At 52.0% G+C, this 17,877-nt stretch overlaps 2 protein-coding genes across 2 annotated transcripts; both read left to right on the top strand.

Annotated features, from left to right (window-relative positions):
- Positions 1 to 3,554: 3,554 nt before the first annotated feature.
- Positions 3,555 to 4,433, top strand: PLICBS_004117 (uncharacterized protein; the record flags this gene model as incomplete). The annotated part of the gene is made up of 1 exon (XM_065600420.1): positions 3,555 to 4,433. One exon carries the CDS (start codon positions 3,555 to 3,557, stop codon positions 4,431 to 4,433), a length of 879 nt encoding a protein of 292 aa, XP_065456492.1.
- Positions 4,434 to 11,228: 6,795 nt separating this feature from the next.
- Positions 11,229 to 11,648, top strand: PLICBS_004116 (uncharacterized protein; the record flags this gene model as incomplete). Its single annotated transcript, XM_065600419.1, has 1 exon — positions 11,229 to 11,648. The coding sequence occupies one exon, from the start codon at positions 11,229 to 11,231 to the stop codon at positions 11,646 to 11,648; it is 420 nt and encodes a 139-aa protein (XP_065456491.1).
- Positions 11,649 to 17,877: the final 6,229 nt, after the last annotated feature.

Raw genomic sequence — 17,877 nt, 5'->3', positions numbered from 1 at the left:
ATATTTCTTCTCATGCATAAGCTGGCGTGTATTTCAGTTGTCGAATTCGTCCTTGAGACTTCGATGCGTCACGAAACAAATAATGTTCTCTTTGAGGGGGCTATATGACAAGCTGCCCATTCGGCAAGGGTTTGAACTTTTGCATGGGGTTCAAGCCGGTTTGTATGGATCCACTTCATTAACCTAAAGTAGAAGTATTCCACCGAAAATAAGCTCCTCGAACTAATCACGCGGCGAGGGGTTTCAGTCTAATGGAATACCCATCCATGAAATTACCAATTGGCTCCAAGTCCGCTGGCTATCAACCCTCGGTTCGGCTGTGAATGCCTGGGGTCTGACTAGATGCTCGGCGGCTTTTGGCGTCGCCGGGCCTACAATCAAAGCAGTCACACCCCCGAACCAATCCAACGCAGCTGATAAACAATGCCCACAAGAACACCGAAGTGCAGAGACCGTAGACCCATTAATAAATCGGATCGGAGCCATGGACGGTATGACACATTTTATGGTTGCCTGGAGTTGAGGAGAGCCAGTGGTTGATAGGCCCGGTTCTCTTGGGGAGCAGGTCATGGGATATCGACGTAGACGACAATAGAACGAGTGGGTAGGTTTGCAAGTTTTAGTCGCCTGCTGGATTCGTCTTGATGGGTTTTACTCCGTGGGGAGGGTGTGTTCAAAAAGCGCTGAATGTCGTCGAATGGAAGATGTGTAACGTTTGTCCTTGGCTTGTGGGATATGTTTGAGCGGCAAAAACGGAACTTTTGATACATAAGCACAGATTTCTCAACCGTACGCACGATCAATCGGCCGCAGAGGGCTACGTGTATAGCAGGCCTATGATGTTTGTGGCGGGGAGGTTTGTAAAATTGGCCATTCTCTAAGAGAATGCTATTATATCTATTTTTGTACATTCTAGGATGCTACTGCGCTGAAAAGATGCCCAATAAACCTTTAAAGGGTTTTCGTGGAGAGACGAACTAAAGCATCAGAGATCTTCATGCCGCGGGAGGCAAATTCCCGGAAAATGCAAATGCAGAAGACCTCCTTGCGTCTAGACAAATCATCTGTCATGTTTGCGTACATATCCTTGGCTATCCAAAGGGGAAACAGGAGAATGATAGGTCCCGATATGCCTCTGTCCGCTGACGTGAAATAACTTGCTGCCGAGCATATCATGTCAGCGAAATGTAAACCGAGAGTTGTAGGCTTCCATGCCATCCCGATCGGCGCATTCTCGGAGGACTTATGCCAAGGCGAACACTTAAACAACTCTTTGCAAGCGCAATGCACGTCATTGTCGAGGTATGTAATGCCTTTGCTCATGTCTTCACACATGGCGAGGCATCTAGCGAGGATGACCAGTCCAGCCCAAAAATGGACCATGGCCTGAGCAGCCAGAAGATTCTGAAAACGGAATGTGCCCGAAAATGTTGGCGCACCTGAACGTGGGGGTCCATCTACGCAGTACCAGGCTGAGCTGTTCTGCGTGACAACGTCTGCCAGCCATCCCCTTAGTTCAGCAGCAATCGCTTTACTGCGCGCCAGGATGTCTTCAAGGCCTTTCCTGAACTCTCTCTCTTTGCCAGCATCTGCTTGGCGCGTGTTGTTGAGGTCATGCAGAAGCCCGGGAATATCCACCATTGTGTCCATAAGGATGTCGTAGTAGTTCTGGTTAGCCGCCTTGGATAGCTGCCGCAGCTCCGGATTCGCGAAAGGAAACGGCTTTCTCCTGCCGACAGTGGCATGGAGCTCGTTTCCAGGCTTTAGCAAGGCTGACGCTTCGTACACAAGTTGCGTCCATACCCCGGTAACACGGAAGCGCAGGAGCAGCCCTCGGGCGAGCTCGCTTCGCAGAATATTTCGGCCGCGAGACACGAGGAGCTCGCAACCCGCTTTGTTGTGGCTGTCCCAGCCGACGGCGACTGCAGGTTGTGTCTGCACTGAGTACACCTTTTTCAGTCGTGGTTAGCGCCTAAGGTACTTCGCTTGCCCTGGGATTTTACTCACCTCAGCCATCCCAAGACACATAACGGCCGCCAGCACATTGTCACTCGCACAAAGATTGGGGACAGCAATAATTGTAGAGAGGTTCCTTAGCGCCTCACCACACATGGTCATGGCCCATTGCTGCAGAGCCACATCATTCATGACACGTCCGAGGAAACCACCACAGAGCGTCATGATTGCTGCGTCGAGAACACGAGCCCTGCCATGAATGCTTGGCAGGCAGTGAACCCAGTAGTGATGAATTCGCTCGCAGGGCCGCAAAGTCGGATCCATCGGCGGACAGAACCCCTGTATGAAGCGCGATATGAGCTGTTGTTGCTGCACCTGATGGATGCCAGGCGACTTGGGCATTGTTGACCCGGTGTGGTTGTCGGGGGCGCAGTACACTGTCCATCGCATATCTCTGCCTGCCCGCCTCGTGTCATCCGCCAATGTACGCGGCGGCAGCACCTGTGTCTCGGCAAACTGATTCAGGAAAACTCGCGAGCGCCAGTAGCCGCCACATTGCCGCCCGGATCTCACGCAACGATTGCATTGCGGCTTCGCCTCGTCGCACTAGTGTCGACCCAACGTGAGCGTCTACTGTGCATGCATGGTGAGTAGTGAGACACATACTCTGACTTTCCTCCCGCGGCAGGTCGAGCAAGCTCTGGATCGCCCTGCCACTCCAACCATGTTGATTTCCCGTGTTATGCACCTTCAGGTAAAATCGGACCAGCCCGAAACGTCAGGTTTCTGCGAAGGAGGCCGATGACAGCACAAGCAGGTCATATTTTACAAGTACCCCTCACGCCCCCGCCCATCCGCCCCACCAGGAGTTCCCTGGTCCAAATGGTCCAGATGACCAACCAGGCTCTAGCGCCCTACTCGCCTCCGTACCCGACCTCCACCCACGTCCGTCAAGGCGGGAAGAGGGCTGCGCCAGCCCACAGGATCGTCGAGTCTGATCTCGAGCAAGGATTAATGCACCACCCGAACCACGATCGGTTCCTTGGGATCAAGTTCCTATGGTTTGGGGGCGACCAGGGGATTCGGGGTTCTACCGTACGCCCCAACCGCCAATCACGGCGCTATTGTTCCAGCCGAGCTCACATTTTACCGCCAATCATGTTTCCTACTGGAGCCAATCTAATACGGGAAACTAACTTCGAAGCTCTGGTGCCCCAATTAGGTCCAGCAAGCTTTCATCCTTTATCTCGTCGGATTTGAAATTCTAGACGCCTAGAGCAAGCTAAGGCACGAAGTGGTGCAGCCAGGTGCCCACTGTGGCGGAAACTGCTGAATCATGGAGATACATCAATAGCTCTCTCGTATCGAGGCGGCGCGGCCAGTTGTTGATGGCGTGAACATTGGAGACAAAGGTGGTGTGAAGATGGTTACCACCACACTCCTTAGAACAGTCTGGTCGGTCACATCCCGTGATGCATATATCAACCTAATTTCCCGCGAAATGAGTAGAGATAATTTGTCTACCATGCGCATTGCGCACAGCCCAACATCTTCCAAGCAACGGCCATCTACACCAATCTTTTCGCACCACCCGAGCAATGGCTTCCCCAACACCAGTTTGGTTCATCACAGGCGCAAGCTCTGGCTTTGGACACGAGATTGCGCTCTCGGCCTTGCGCCGCGGCCATGTTGTTGTCGCTACTGCTCGCAATCCTGACAAGATCAAAGATTTACAGGATGCCGGAGCAGACACGCTCGCGTTTGATGTCACAGCAGCGGTTCCGGAGATTGAAGCCGTGGCTAGGTTGGTCAATTCCAAGTATCTACGCGTGGACTACCTTGTCAACGCTGCAGGCTATATGCTGGAAGCTGCCGTGGAAGAGGCTACACCAGAAGGAGTCCATGCCAATTTCAACACCAATGTTTACGGGACCATGAATACGATCCGGGCATTTTTGCCCTTCCTGCGGGTACAAACCTTAGGTTCCAATGGCAGAAGATCAAATGTTGTTACGTTCGGCAGTCTGGGCTCTTGGCAAGGCGGCGCAAGCTATGCCGTCTATGCAATGACCAAAAGTTGTGCATCTTCCTTGGCTCAGTCACTGCGTCCCGAGCTCAAGCCTTTCTTAATCGATGTTATTGTGATTGAGCCGGGGTACTTCCGCACGGGCTTCCTTAACCCTGGTGCTCGCGTGTCGGCCGCGAACAGGATTGACGCCTATGACGACGAGTCAACTCCATCTGGTCAACTCCGCATGGCCTTGAAGTCGACGGATGGCAACCAGCCTGGCGATGTGGAGAAGGGAGCTGAGGTCTGTGTCGATGTGTTGACCAGAACTGGGGTTGCCCAAGGCAGGGAACTGCCTCCGCGCCTTGTTCTTGGTAGCGACTGCGTGGGGGTTATCAGAGAACAATGTGGCGCTACTCTGACCCTTCTGGATCAGTGGGACTCAATCTTTAAGTCAACTGATTACTGAGGAGGAGGTTGGAGATCAGAGACCTGCGTCATTCGTCTTTTCCTGTTTACTGCTCAAGCTGTAACATACACTTGAGATAGCAAATTCATACTACTCCTCGTCCACACCCGAAAGTGCACTGATGGAGGAGGTGACTCTGAGAACCTCGTCGTGCTGTACGCATTCGCGTCTGTTGGTCACTGAATGACACAGAAACGGGTCCGTGCACCATGCGATGCCCTAGATTTTCTCGTAGTAGAGGCAACGACAGCATTGCAAGGTGTTTTCTGCACACACAGACTGGAAAAGAGTGAATGAACTTGTTCATCTCTAGCTACAGAAAGGAGTGGAAGGCTGCGTCTCATATAGACGAAGCTGGCAAATGTCGACAGCGTCACAGAACCTTCTAGAAGCATCCGTCCAACACAAGGATCGCCGGATATCGATGAGAGACCAATACGGCACAATGGTGGAGCTGCCTTTGAGACGCAAGGGCTAAGTGGGCACGTTTAGGCGACCTATGAGTATTACCAGATCAACGGGATCTGAGCTGGCATGCGAGCTCATGTCAGGTGCCATGGCCATAGTTGAACAGAGTGGCGCATCATTCATTAATAATGAATGAAATGAAACCTAATGATTGATAATGATCATTTTCAATTATTTCATTCATGTCTTGCCCTAGATAATGATCACTTCATTGTGGGCAAGGCAATGAAATGAATTAATGGAATGACCACCAAGCTGGGTCCTACCAGGGTCGATGGTCAATCCCGTTTTCTCGAAAGCAAGCATGCTCCAGCAAGGACGTCTCATACCGCAGAGAAGCCTTTGCATTTGAGGTTACCAACTCCCTGGACAGATTGCTGACGGTGAGGGCGCCGTCGAGGGCAGTGATGGGAGGCGCGCCGCGCGCGTCGCAACAGAGACCATTAGTACCGGACACACCGCTATTCTAGGCACAGAACCAGCGTGACGAGGAGTATAACTACACAATTCTCAAGAAACTCAAGCGGGCATGATTAATCAGTGTCGGTGACGAAAGGACCGTACGTTCCTTCGCGAGTGCCGTCAGGGGTCTGGCACAGAATGGTCGCACGTTGGCGTCAAACTACTAGTGGTTGAAGAGGACGAGGACATCACTAATCCTTAAACGATCTCACCGAGAGACCAATAAAAACCTCAAGCGTCATGGCCAAGATAATCTGGACTTTCATAGTCACCAGCACCGGAGCACCGGACTAGAGTCTAGCAATGCTGACACCGTGCGTCTGACGGCAGGCAGCCGACTTCAGAATAGGAAGCGGCTGCTGGGCACGGTGAAATGGCATGTGACAAGCCAACGCGCACGCCAAGCGCAAGGTATGGACTAGGGACCAGAAGCCGCAAGCAAACTTTATTTAGGCATCGCCAAGCACCGCAGTGTTTTGACATCTGAGCACGCCCAAACAAAACCTGTCGCATGCATCGGTACGGTATTACTTGATGTTGGCTAGATGTGTGAACTGTTCGTTGATCTGTCAGCGGCGCCAATGCTGTGTCCCGCTTTGTAATCAGGCTCTTGACAAAGGACGGGGTATGAGGGAGAGGATGGCCGGAAAATTAGCACTGCTTCCTGTCGTGCTGATCCACCTTTTCGTACGTCGATGGACTAGCGGGTGAAAGGTTACTCCGCGTCCTAAACAGACCAAGCAACCTATCTTTAATAGGTATACGCCAGATGAGGGTAGCAATAGGCACTCGCGCCTTCATCAAATCCACGACCGCGCTTACTCGATCTCGACGCAAGCTTTGTCATATGATGCTTCGGTGACCTCCTGTTGTATCGATCGGTCGAGCTTCCCAATTCAGCCTGACACTAGATCAACACGCCTAGCGTCAGTCTACAGTTGCGAGGCTTTTAATTAATGCGCCGATCCATCGCATCTAGCCTGTGACAAATACAACAGATCTTCCCACGTCTTTCAATGAACTCGTATCGACTTCCAAAGCTCATACACTTTCAGCCCAACGAGCCAATCTAACGAGAAGGTTCCGTTGCAAATCCCTCACATCCGTCTGCCATGCAAACGCTGAGTCCCCGGCTTTCGGCGAGGAACGCGGGGCGAAGGCCAATTGCCTGCGTATCGTGCCGCAGCCGCCATATTCGATGTGACAGCAACACACCAACCTGTGGGCGATGCTGTCGCACTGCACGTGTGCATGACTAACTGACGACCGGGCAGAAGGTCCCCAGCGAATTGGGCAACAAAAGACTCTTGATTCTTCTAACGATTGACTGTAGTCGGTATTTTATACCTCTGCCGATTGAGGCAGGCATCTGAGACACGACAGGCAGAAGCCAGGTTGCCTGAAGCTATCGCCACCGATAGTAGGCAGCAGTGCTGGTAACGGTCTACGTGAATGAGCGGCTTGATATTGACAGATGCCATAAAATTGGAGGTGAATGCAATTATTCACCATCCCGGGGCGGTGGCAGGGCTATGACTTCAACACGGTCCAGCCAAGCTGCCAACCTCATCAAACGTTCTCTGTACGAAGCAGATCAAGGCGATTACAGGACCAGTAGTTGGTCTGGCGTCCAGGAAAACATACTTAATTCACCTACAACAACGCTCTATTCGCCGCAGCTGATAGAGCTTTACTACGAACATTTTCATCATGCGCACCCGTGTGTCCTGCCCTTTCAATTTCTCTGTGGCAGGCTGGACGTCAGGATCCCTGGGGTAGAGATGTTACTCTCTGTCATGAATTTCATTGGCTCACTGTACTCGTCAATATCATCTGAGGTTGTCGAAAGGCAGTTAAGAGTTGTCATGGCTCAGACACTGCCGTGGACGAGTGGTTATGCAGTTCAAGCACTGATCTTGTATTGCACTGCCAGTTTTTGGTGCGATAACATCAAATTGTCCGAGCAGCTGCTCCAAATGGCTGTCTATAACGCTGTTGCTATTGGAATGCACAAAAAGCAGTACGCGACGGACAATAGCGGAGGTGATAGTGTCTTCGCTGAAAGCTGGAGACGTACATGGTGGCAAATCTATACCACCGATTTGCACATTGCTGGCAGCACTCACAGATCTTACCTCCACACAAGTCGACGACATTTAACCGCGACGGTGGATCTCCCCTGCGAAGAGTCTGAATACGACACTGGGGTTTGTCCCTCCAATTTATTCCGAGCAGCCTAGAACGCCGACTAATTCGTCAGGATATCCCCGATTCAAAAACGCTTGACGATTACGATGTTCGTGAATTCACGTCCGACGCAGGTGCTGGATTTTCTTCTTACGCCCACGTCATTGGACTTCACCGGAGCCTTGATGTGCAGACATACAGCGCCTCGCAACGACCAGACGCGAATGCAAGAGAATCCCATGCCAATGTGGATACGTGTATTGCCGCGTGGGCCTCGTTGCTGCCGAGAGCCAAATGCCACGTGCTAAGGGATGACGGTCGGTGGGATGCTATGCTTTTCATGGGCCACGCCTTGCGACATACGTAAGTTCATGCCAGGGCTGACTGCAGCACTTTTGACCGGCAGTCTGCTCAATGTAAAGTTGAGCGTCGGTTAACCTGCATTTAGATACACGCTTCGCGCTTATGGACAATTGCCTACTGGCCTGAAAAATAGTCCTGATAATGCTTTGGTATTCAAATCGTCTGGATCACTCGAATCTTTGCAGAGGACGCATCCCCACGACGACAAGTTCAACAATCTTAAGGTGGTAAGCGCTGTAGAGAGGATGGTCGAGTTGCTGACTATGCCTGAAAATATGGCAATTTATTCGCCTTTCACGATCTCTATGATAGCCACTATTACCATTGCCCAGCTGTCACTATGCAAATCTCCTGTTGACCGCGAAAGATTGCACATCGCTCGGGAGCGCATCAGGTTGTTTATGGGTGTCTTGAAGAGATTTGCGAACATATGGCCAAGGGGGAAAAGGGTCTTGCAGGAGGTGCAGACGATTGCGAAGCACTTCCTCAATCTAAGCCTCGACATTCCCGCTAACATCCCACTGGAGCGCGCAATCGCAAATGTACACCGCAACGGTGCTAGGGACTGAAGTAGTCTGAATTCAAATCTCAAGCGGAAGACGCCGAGTTGCCGATAGCGGAATTGGGGCGTTGCGGTATCTAGGTAACCCGTTGGGCATGTATGGATGTCCGCGACGTGCCCGACCGAGCTACGCCGGCTCCGGAGCTCTGCTCAAGAAATGGCGTTCCATTCTCTCATCTTCATGCCCTTCTTTCTTACATCTGCCTTTCTCCTTACCCCCAAAACACTCGTTGCAGTCGCTCAGCTAGTTGTCAACGAACTCAATTGAGACAGATACATTATCCTACAGAAGGCCTTCTTTGTCTTCATCAAAGCGCTCAATATCATAGGTTCGAGTGAATACTATGTGTGCTAGTAAGTGCTGGGTCACCGTGCGCACTGCGACCCCCTTGCCAATGTAGTATTCTCAGCGCTCTGTAAGCTCCTAGATCTTTCATGTCTGCATTGGTGGCCGTCTCTAAGCTCAGGTCGACTTGGTTCAGTGAGGTCTATTCTGATCTTTTGATGTGCTCGTGGTTACTTCATTCGATAGCATTGTTTGTATGCGCCCTGAGACTGGTGAGCTCCTCGCCATTAATATTGGCGATGGTGGCCGGATCTCGTGCATCAGGATTCCACGTCGTAATTCGACGGAACCATACCAGCGGTTACCCCTCCAGTGCGGACTTGCATAAGGCTCCCTAAATCGCTAATCCTCTTCACTCTCAATACTGCCCCTATCCACCGTCCCGGAAACTCCGATGTCAATGTTAAGCGGCTCATTCCAGTGAACGTTAACAGCACTTGCTGCCCGCCGTCGATGGCGATAGTTTCAGGCGCCTTGGATTCTGCCTGCCATGTCTCAGATGCCCACTTCAACCGGATCGTACAGATTACCAACCTTGGATGGAAAATGGAAGAGTCTTTCGTTGTCCAAATTCACACTGGAGACCTTCTCCCGGTCATCAGTCAGTTAATTATGCACATGTGCCGTGCAACAGCCCAAAGCAAATTTTCCTTTTACGTATAAACAGGTGGCACACTGTCGTGCACCTACATCTAGCTCTTCAAAATAATTCTCATCAATTACTACGTCGCCAGCTGTGATCCTTGGGGAAGCCAACTGTCTGATACCAACGATCATGTTCTACAGACTCTGCGCTAGTGGCCGGTGAATATCCGGTAAGCCCCGTTTCATTGGGTCGCCAAATGTCTCCAAAACAGGTTAAAGGGATGACAGGCGTGCGCCGGCAGATATCTGGGTTGGGACCCCACATTGGACTTTGGCACTGCTAAACAACGCTGCAGAGATGTGGGCGGCCGCTTAGCCAGGCTTTTGGCGGTCTGGCTGCCGGAGGCCCGAGCTTCGGCATGCAGTGCTCTTGGCGATGCCGGTTGTGCAACATCGAGGCCCCAGATAGTGAGTTTGAGCGAGGCTTTGCGCGCGAGTCTAAAATGGTGGGCCTTACCACCACGGTGGGACACTCGCGCCCAGCACTCGTGCCCAAGAGGCAACGCACTCCGTTCAGAGTTGGCGCCGCGTGCTTGTGCTTCGATTGTTGACCGCCACCCAGGCAGTGGGTGGGTAACACGGACAGCTCAATCCAAAGGGTTTCCAATTAAGCATATGCAGAATTTAAGCTCGCTGTGGCCTGAGGTAGCCTATGGCAAGCGACAACTAATGCTGAAACGTTCTCCTAGCAGTGCTTGGAAGCTGTACCCGCACGAGTGCGGGTACACTTAACCCTCAACGCCAAAATTATCCAATTGGACTTGTAGTAACACATGCAGCTTTCTTAGCCAGTGGCCTGGTCGCACCGACATCCTGTCCTGGGCGTAACTCTCTACATCACACATTTCTCGCTGGAATCGCGCATCCTAATGGTCATTGGGGCAGGACAGGATGCAACTTGGCAACAATTTTCGTATTATCGTTAAGCTGGCCTGTTGCAGATGCAATGATCATTACTTGGTTCGAGCCTCAATGAGATGGCCGACAATGGTTGATTCAACCATTGAGTCTCACCTCGTTCAAGAACAATAAGTGTGGGCCACCCTAATCGTTGCCCAACCGTTGCCTGCCGGCAACATCTCATCCAAGATTAGCCGGGGTGACCTTCCCTGCCTCTATTGGCGGCTCTAGGATACCTTGGGGGTCTGGTCTGGACCGTTCCCACGTTGTTTGTACCCACTAGCCCGTTATTGTGTCCCAGACTCCCAGCATTCAATCCCGCCATCCCGCTCCACCGCTGGCTTGGGCGACGCCGCCGTTTTGGAGAATCAAGAGGACACAGCGCCAGCCTACACGGCAACCTGACACGATAACCGTGCACCCATTTCGACGCCTCATGCCGATTTCTTGCCTGCCTTTTCATTTCGCCTTACCGTCCGATCTGAATTCAACTTCGCTGCTCCGTCGCTCGCGCGGACACTGTGCCACAAATAGCGGCACAGCAGGACGGCCATACAGCGTCGGTTGAAGTGTTAATGAGACCTGCACGTCATGCCTGGTGCGCCCCAATACCCTTTAGCCAATACGCAGCCTCCCCAGCACGAGGAGCCTGTATGTCCTCTGATATTCCAGTCAGCACAGTCGATTGGCTACAGCTACACCTCGTCTCCTGTATGTGATATTCTCGCCTCGTACTACCTTTGAATCACAACAGCTCTGCTATCACATGCTCATTGCATGGCCACAAAGTCGCCTCCTTGAGCGAATATCGCTCTATAGCTATTAATAGCTCCAGTCACCCTGCATTACCCCAACCTTCGCAATGGTCACGTACATCACCGCTCTGGCAAGCTCCAGAGTCGTGCCTACTTGCTTGCCGAGCTCTTCTGATCCTTTTCGTCCCTTTCAGGTTCGCCTCGATTGGACGCCCGCTGCCGAGCTCTTCCATGCGTTCGATACCACCATCGACTTCGGTAGCGCCCACAACTACAGCCTCATTGCTCAGAACCAAACCCCTCTGCATCACACAATCGGCTCCGCGCATCCTTATTCAGATCACTTCCAGGAAAACAAGCAAGAGGAACAGCTTCAAACAGTTCTCTCGAGGCATATCACCCTAGCAGCCGCACGCAATGGCGAGACGGGCGCCAGTGGCTCCAAGGCTGCCAAAAATACCGCCGACGATGGTGGCAAGACCTTGACGGCAAAATTCAAGAGGAAGGCGCAGAATCGGGCTGCGTAAGTGACCCAACTTCTGTATCTCACGTAAGAGCGACCTATGCCAGCTCATAGACCGCTAACAGCTGTCTGAATGCCACAGCCAAAGAGCCTTCCGTCTGAGGAAGGAGCAGCACGTGAAGGCCCTTGAAGCAGAATTGGAGAGTCTCCAGGTCGCCCAGCAGAATTTATTGACGGAGAATGAGCGCCTCAAGCTCAAAATTCAGAAAATGTCGACAGAAATAGAAGCGTTGAGGGCAGTACCCGCCATAATTAATGGCAGCCTCGGATCATGCAGCCCCCCGACACTCCTACGGCACGACCATGACAACTGTGGCCCTCATGCATCTCAGCAATACCAATTCAAGCCTGTCTCTTGGTGCGGAGCAACCGCGGCGCCCCAGCACAAGTTGCTTGAAGTGGGCCCAGCCTGGGATTTCATTGTCTCTCACGACCTATTCAAGCGTGGGGTCGTTAATGTAGCCAAAGTGAGGGAGCTACTTCAGTACCGTGCCCATAGTGGCAGCCGCGGTCCCGTTTTTGAGTTGGAGGACATAGTCAACGCCATCGAGCAGAGTGCATCGGGAAGCTCGGACGAGCTACTCTAGGTAGTTCCAGAGTCTATATTCGATGATAGTGCCTTGAGCCAGTTAAATCTGGTCCTGTGCGTCCTAAGCAGACCGCAGCCTTGCCATCGACAGATATTCAAGAAAATCGCAAGCCGAGAGAGGCAGGTCAATACCAGTCACAGTTCACAATGTGGGCCTGTTTGCTGAAGGCAACCTGGAGGCAGGTTGAACCAGTCACTACGGATGCCGCGAAGGACGTTGTGTCCCTAGGACGACTTGTTTTAATTGTTTTAGAGTGCTCAGTGACAGCGATATGACTGTTACAACTCTCTCGCCCCACGTTGGTTTTGACCTGAGTTTCACTAATACGGCCAGGCGACGGCAAGGCCTTGTACAATCTATATGTAACATGGCAGGAGAGCTACTTCAGCAGCCTTCCTCGCGCGGCGGCTATTCGCCACTGACAAGCTTGAGCAAGGTGGCTGGAGCGAACAGGCAAAATCAGATGACGGCCCGCGACGCACAAGAAGCACATTCGGCCCTCAACCTTGGAACTCGCCTTAGAACTAAAATGAGGTTGATAATTCATCGCTCTCGACCTGCCGTCCTTTCCTCACTTCATCCCAGGGTTCCTGACAGACCATGCCCCTTCCTGTGCTCTCTCTGCCCTTCCCCGCGCATGGAGTCTTATCCTCAGTAAGAGCAGCCCACACATCTGGGTCTCCTTTTTGCCACTCTCCGTTGATCCACTTACATCCACAATGTCGGTTGGGTCACTTCGAGCATTCTGATGCCCAAGACTTGCGCGGACCCGGTGTTCTGCTTGAGTGACCACCGAGAGATTCGCCTCGAATTCGTCGACCTCGGTTTTCACACTATCCACAAATGTCGGCGCAGAAGCTGACTATAGCAAGTTATCAGAGATACTCCCGGCGCTCTGCTCGATCGCGTTGACAACGTCCGTAACATCGAAAACGGGGCCATGTGGGCCATTGCGAGCAGAATGCCTCAGAAGAACCGTGACCCGGCCTAGATCGACTAGGCCACGTTCAAAAAGATCGTGGGAGACAATATAATCCCAAGCAGCGCCGACCCCGATCAATTGCTGCCGTCGGGCCCCGGTTGCCCTCCTCAAAGTTGTGGACCTATCCTTGCGCCGCTGAAGAACAGTACAGTTGAAGCGGGGGGAGGGGGGGTGGTTATATGCCGCGCACGTCATTCCGATGGGCTTCAAGCAACGTAAGTCAAAGTTGGTGTTCATGCTAGCAGATGTTGCCCGGAAAAGCTCTATCTCGAATGACAGCTTCCGGAGGTCATGTTTGAGACGCTCATTCTCAGCCTGCGCGTCCTGCTGAGTGACCTTGAGATTGGCCAGCTTGGCTTCGAGGTCTCTGACATGATTCTGCTTTCTCTCACGGAAGGCTTTTTGGCTAGAATTTAAACGTCTCTCAGCAAACTTAGGCATAAAGGAACATTGTGCGCTCCTCGCTGGGCTGCTTGGACGTCGCTCAACCAGCCCAAGCGTATCACGTGCAATCAGGAGCGGAGTCACGTACGCAGCACGATTCTGTACCTTTCTCCTAAACTGCGCTGGCGATAGCTTGGTATCCTCCTCGCTGGCACACCGCGTTCCGTTTGAGCCTTCAGCATTTGTGTCGCTCGCCAGCGCGGAACTCAGGCTGCTGCTCCTTGAAAGTGCCACTTGATCCTGGTGTTCGTGGATTTCGTGTTGCTGCTGTGGACTGAAGTCGAGCTGGTGGTTGTTTTGAGCATAGAGACAACTGTCGTTTATTGTAAAACCGTTCGGTGGGGCATTACAGTTCGCCAAACCGCAGTTGAGGTCGTCGCCGCCGAAATTGATGGGTATGTCGAAGGCATGGAAGAGCTCTGCGAGAGGCGCCACGCCGAAAGGGACCTAAAATGACTTCTAGTGTCAGTACATGTGGGTGCCTGAGCGAGAGCATTGGTCGGGACACCGCAACCGGATTTGATAAGAAAAGGGTTACGAAGAGCCTTGACTCTCGGAAACCTAAACAAGTCGGCTTTGCGAGCCTCCGGGGGGGTTGAACCTGCTACTAGGCCGCAGAACTGCTTCGATGCAAAAGGCAAGACTTTGTAAGAGAGAGGGGTTCATCACCGACGGAAGGCGAAGTGTGATTGCAGTCGCTCGATGGCGCTGACTGGACGGCCTGTGGAGACATGGCACCCAATTGCTGGCGAAGCTGCATCGTGGCAAAGCTATACTGGTCCACATCGAACATGACCTGCCACTCTCATCGCCGATATGCCGATCAGCTGAAAACGGACCGGATAAATGGCCAGATGCCTTGCTGCAGAGATTGGCACTCGTCGTCCACAGAAAGCGTGGCAGGTACTGGAACCAGGTTAAGCTTCCCAGCAGATCACCCCTCGGACGGGGTGGAAAGAAGGAAAGCTTCACCGACTTGGACTGTGTGAGGTCCGGAGGGCAAGCGCTCAAAATGTGCGAGTCTCCCAATTAAGTAGCGCTCAGGTCTCTCGGTACCTGTGTCTCCCATAGGAAGTCATCGCCGAGGCCGTCGAGTCACGAATGATGCCTGCAACTCTTCGGCCTCTTTCAGTCATATTCAGTTTTACGTAATGGTTCCCGTTGAAATGGCTGACGAGTGCGATAAAGAGATGCAACATCCTTGTCAGCGCCGCGGGTTTTAAGCTAAGGTCGGAGGCGCAATTACTCCCGAGCAACTGTATTTCGGGGCCAAAATGCACGCGTTGCTCGTCAGTGGCCTCCGCTCTAGTAGCATTTGACTCATTGGCTAAGTTGCTGTCAGGTTGAAGGCAGGGGCCGAGGGTCCAAGGGCGACCAAACCAGGGCACAATGATACGACGCCTAATGCCGTCAGCATGGCCGCTCCAGTCCCACACGCAGCATTCCACGAGACTCGGTCTAGACCCAGGCGGAGCCGACGCCAATTCAAGCGATGCGGTCGTCATATGAGTCAGGTAAGTGTGCTACTGGCATGGCTGCTGAGTCTTACGGTGGGTGAGTATGCTAGATGAACCTCAATATCGTGAGCTGAGTACCCGAAGCTACTACTATCATATCATACTGAAGCCGCTTGTCTCTCGGCGTTTGTCTAGCATTGTCGAGTATATATATGGCGAGGTTGGCTGGTAAAACTACTCCAATTATGCGCAAGGACCATGCTACCGTCAAATGACAGCAGTACTGGAGGCAAGTCCAGCAGCCCAGGCGCGCGGAGAGTCCGTGTAAATCATTTCTATTGATACCATGCAATCTCGACAGGGATGTACATCGGACAGTGCTTGGTGTATCACTGTGTTATTCTTTCCCTGCAAACAGTTGGAGTACTGGCTAATCGACTAGGAAACCCCCCAACAGGTCTTATTCTTTTGACGTCTAATGCTTCGGCCAACAAGCCTTCTTCATTAAACTTCTTTCCTAGCTCAGCGAAATGCTCGGTTTTGAAATGGTCATTATATGCTTCTTCAGTGAGATCTGTGATGTATTAGTAATTCTTTTCGCTGCCACCCCATCAAGATTCCGCCATAATATAATGAAAGGTGACGCACAAGTTTCCTGCACCACGAATTTGCACATTTCGCTACCATTGCTGCCGTATTGCTCTGCTACGAGATACTGCGCGGCGTTCAATTCCTTAGCTTTGACACTTTCAGCAAAGCTGAGAAGAAGCGATTTGACCTGATCATTGCCACTACCAATTAGCATCTAGAGACCATAATAATGGAAGAAGGGAACATTGCCAGCGTACTCGCTCCTCTTTCCCCAGCACCGGTGAGACAACCGCGACTACGCAAATGGGTTCCATTGTGGGTGATTATAACGCATGGATGGTGTTAAATCTTGCTTCCCTGAACGAGATGCGTTTGCGTAGCATGGTTCTGAGTAGTACACTTTTATGTTGGGAGGCATGAAGCTCACAAGACAGCCGGGCTGAATGTCTGGACAAAGTAATTGAACTTTCGGCGATAAATATCAGTGCTCGGCGTTAGTTGGGCAGTTGTGCAAGTCTCTCCATTTTCACGCAGCCTGACGAAAATTTTCCCGGCGTTTGAGCCGGTATTTGTCTAAGCGAGGCGAATCATGAGATCTAATGAAGAAATGAACTAACACATCAGGCTTCGCAATCCAATAGGCATTAAACTGTGTTGTCGGCACCAAGATGCCCGTCCGGACTGAAAGCACTAACGCCGAAACTAGCATCAGATTTGCGGCTGGATCCACCAGCACCATCGCCGCGACTTAGCCAGACATTGTTTTGGACGAGGGCGCTAGACTAAATGCAGGTTAACCTCTTTGGGAAGTATTTCGCGACCCTGCGCCATTCGTCAGTTTGCGCTTCAACGGTACCAAATAATGCGACAGTGGCCGGCCTTTGTATCGCGCGATCTTCCGTATAGGCGGAGCTGCAGCTGACGATATCCACACGCATCACAAAGTTCCCACGTTCAACTAACAAAAATCAAGAATTCAATACTCTCACTGGAATTGCAGATGCATGGATGATCGTAGAGTATTGTTCGAGGGGACGTGGTAAGCCCCGAGTGCACATTGTTGAGTCCAAATCGTATATGTGTAACGGAGCCTCCAGAAGGGCTCAAGGTTTGGTGACCAGTAGTAAATGATGCACACGAGCCCGTGAAGAAGCTTTATGTCATCTCATGCAGATGAACGCTACATTGATTACTCAAGTTCTGACAAGCGTGAATCGAAGCTCCGAGAGTTAGAGTTTATGCTGTTCCTTCAAGTATCTTTCATTTCATTTTATATTTTTTAGTAGACAGCCCAGCCACCACTTGCACTGATTGTCTGACCCGTAATCCAGCTACTCTCCTCGCTCGCCAGCCATGCAACGACACCAGCCACCTCATCCATTGTCCCGACGCGGTGCTCTATCGGTGTCGCCTGTCTTTGTGCCTCAACCAGGTCCTGCGGGATGTTGTCGAGCATCTGAGACTGGACCGGACCAGGACTAACGGCGTTGACCGTCGTCCCATTGTGCCCCAATTCGGCAGCCCAACACCTTGTCAGACCTTCAATCGCTGCTTTTGAGGAGCAGTACACAGAAAGCTTCGCGAATGCGGCACGAGCGCCCACCGATGAGATGTTGATGATGCGACCTCTAGCGGCTAGATAAGGCAGGACAGCCTGGGTCATGAACAAGGTCCCACGGACGTTTAGATCGTACACCGCTGCGAACTGTTCGGGTGTGATGTCGCCAAGCGATTTGGCTAATTCCACACCGGCATTGTTAACAAGAATATGTATCTTTCCTTCCTTGCCGTTCGCTCGCAGCCAATTCTTGGTCGTTTCTATTATTGCGCCCGGCGTATGTATGTCACTGAGGTCGCCGCGAATACACAAAGCCCTAGGTTGGTGAGGTAGCGTGGTGATTGTCGTCACGACTTCCTGAGCTAGGTGCTCGCTGCCCGGACTAGAGTAGACGATGATGACCTGGAGTTTAACGATCAGTCGCTGCACTGGGCAATGTGAGGCAAAATAAACCCACATCAGCCCCACGTCTTCCGAGCTCAAGGGCAATCCCCGCGCCAATTCCTCTGGAGCCACCCGTGACGATAGCTGACGTACCCTGAAGTGGGAGCAAAGTGGCGGTAACAGAAGGCATGGTAGTTGCTTCCTTGCACCATAAATATTTCCGAGTG

This window comes from Purpureocillium lilacinum, assembly GCF_023168085.1.
Source record: "Purpureocillium lilacinum CBS 284.36 DNA, scaffold_3, whole genome shotgun sequence".
Classification (NCBI taxonomy): Eukaryota; Fungi; Ascomycota; class Sordariomycetes; order Hypocreales; family Ophiocordycipitaceae; genus Purpureocillium; species Purpureocillium lilacinum.
Note: the sequence above shows the minus strand (reverse complement) of the source record. Positions and strands in the feature narration are given on the sequence as shown.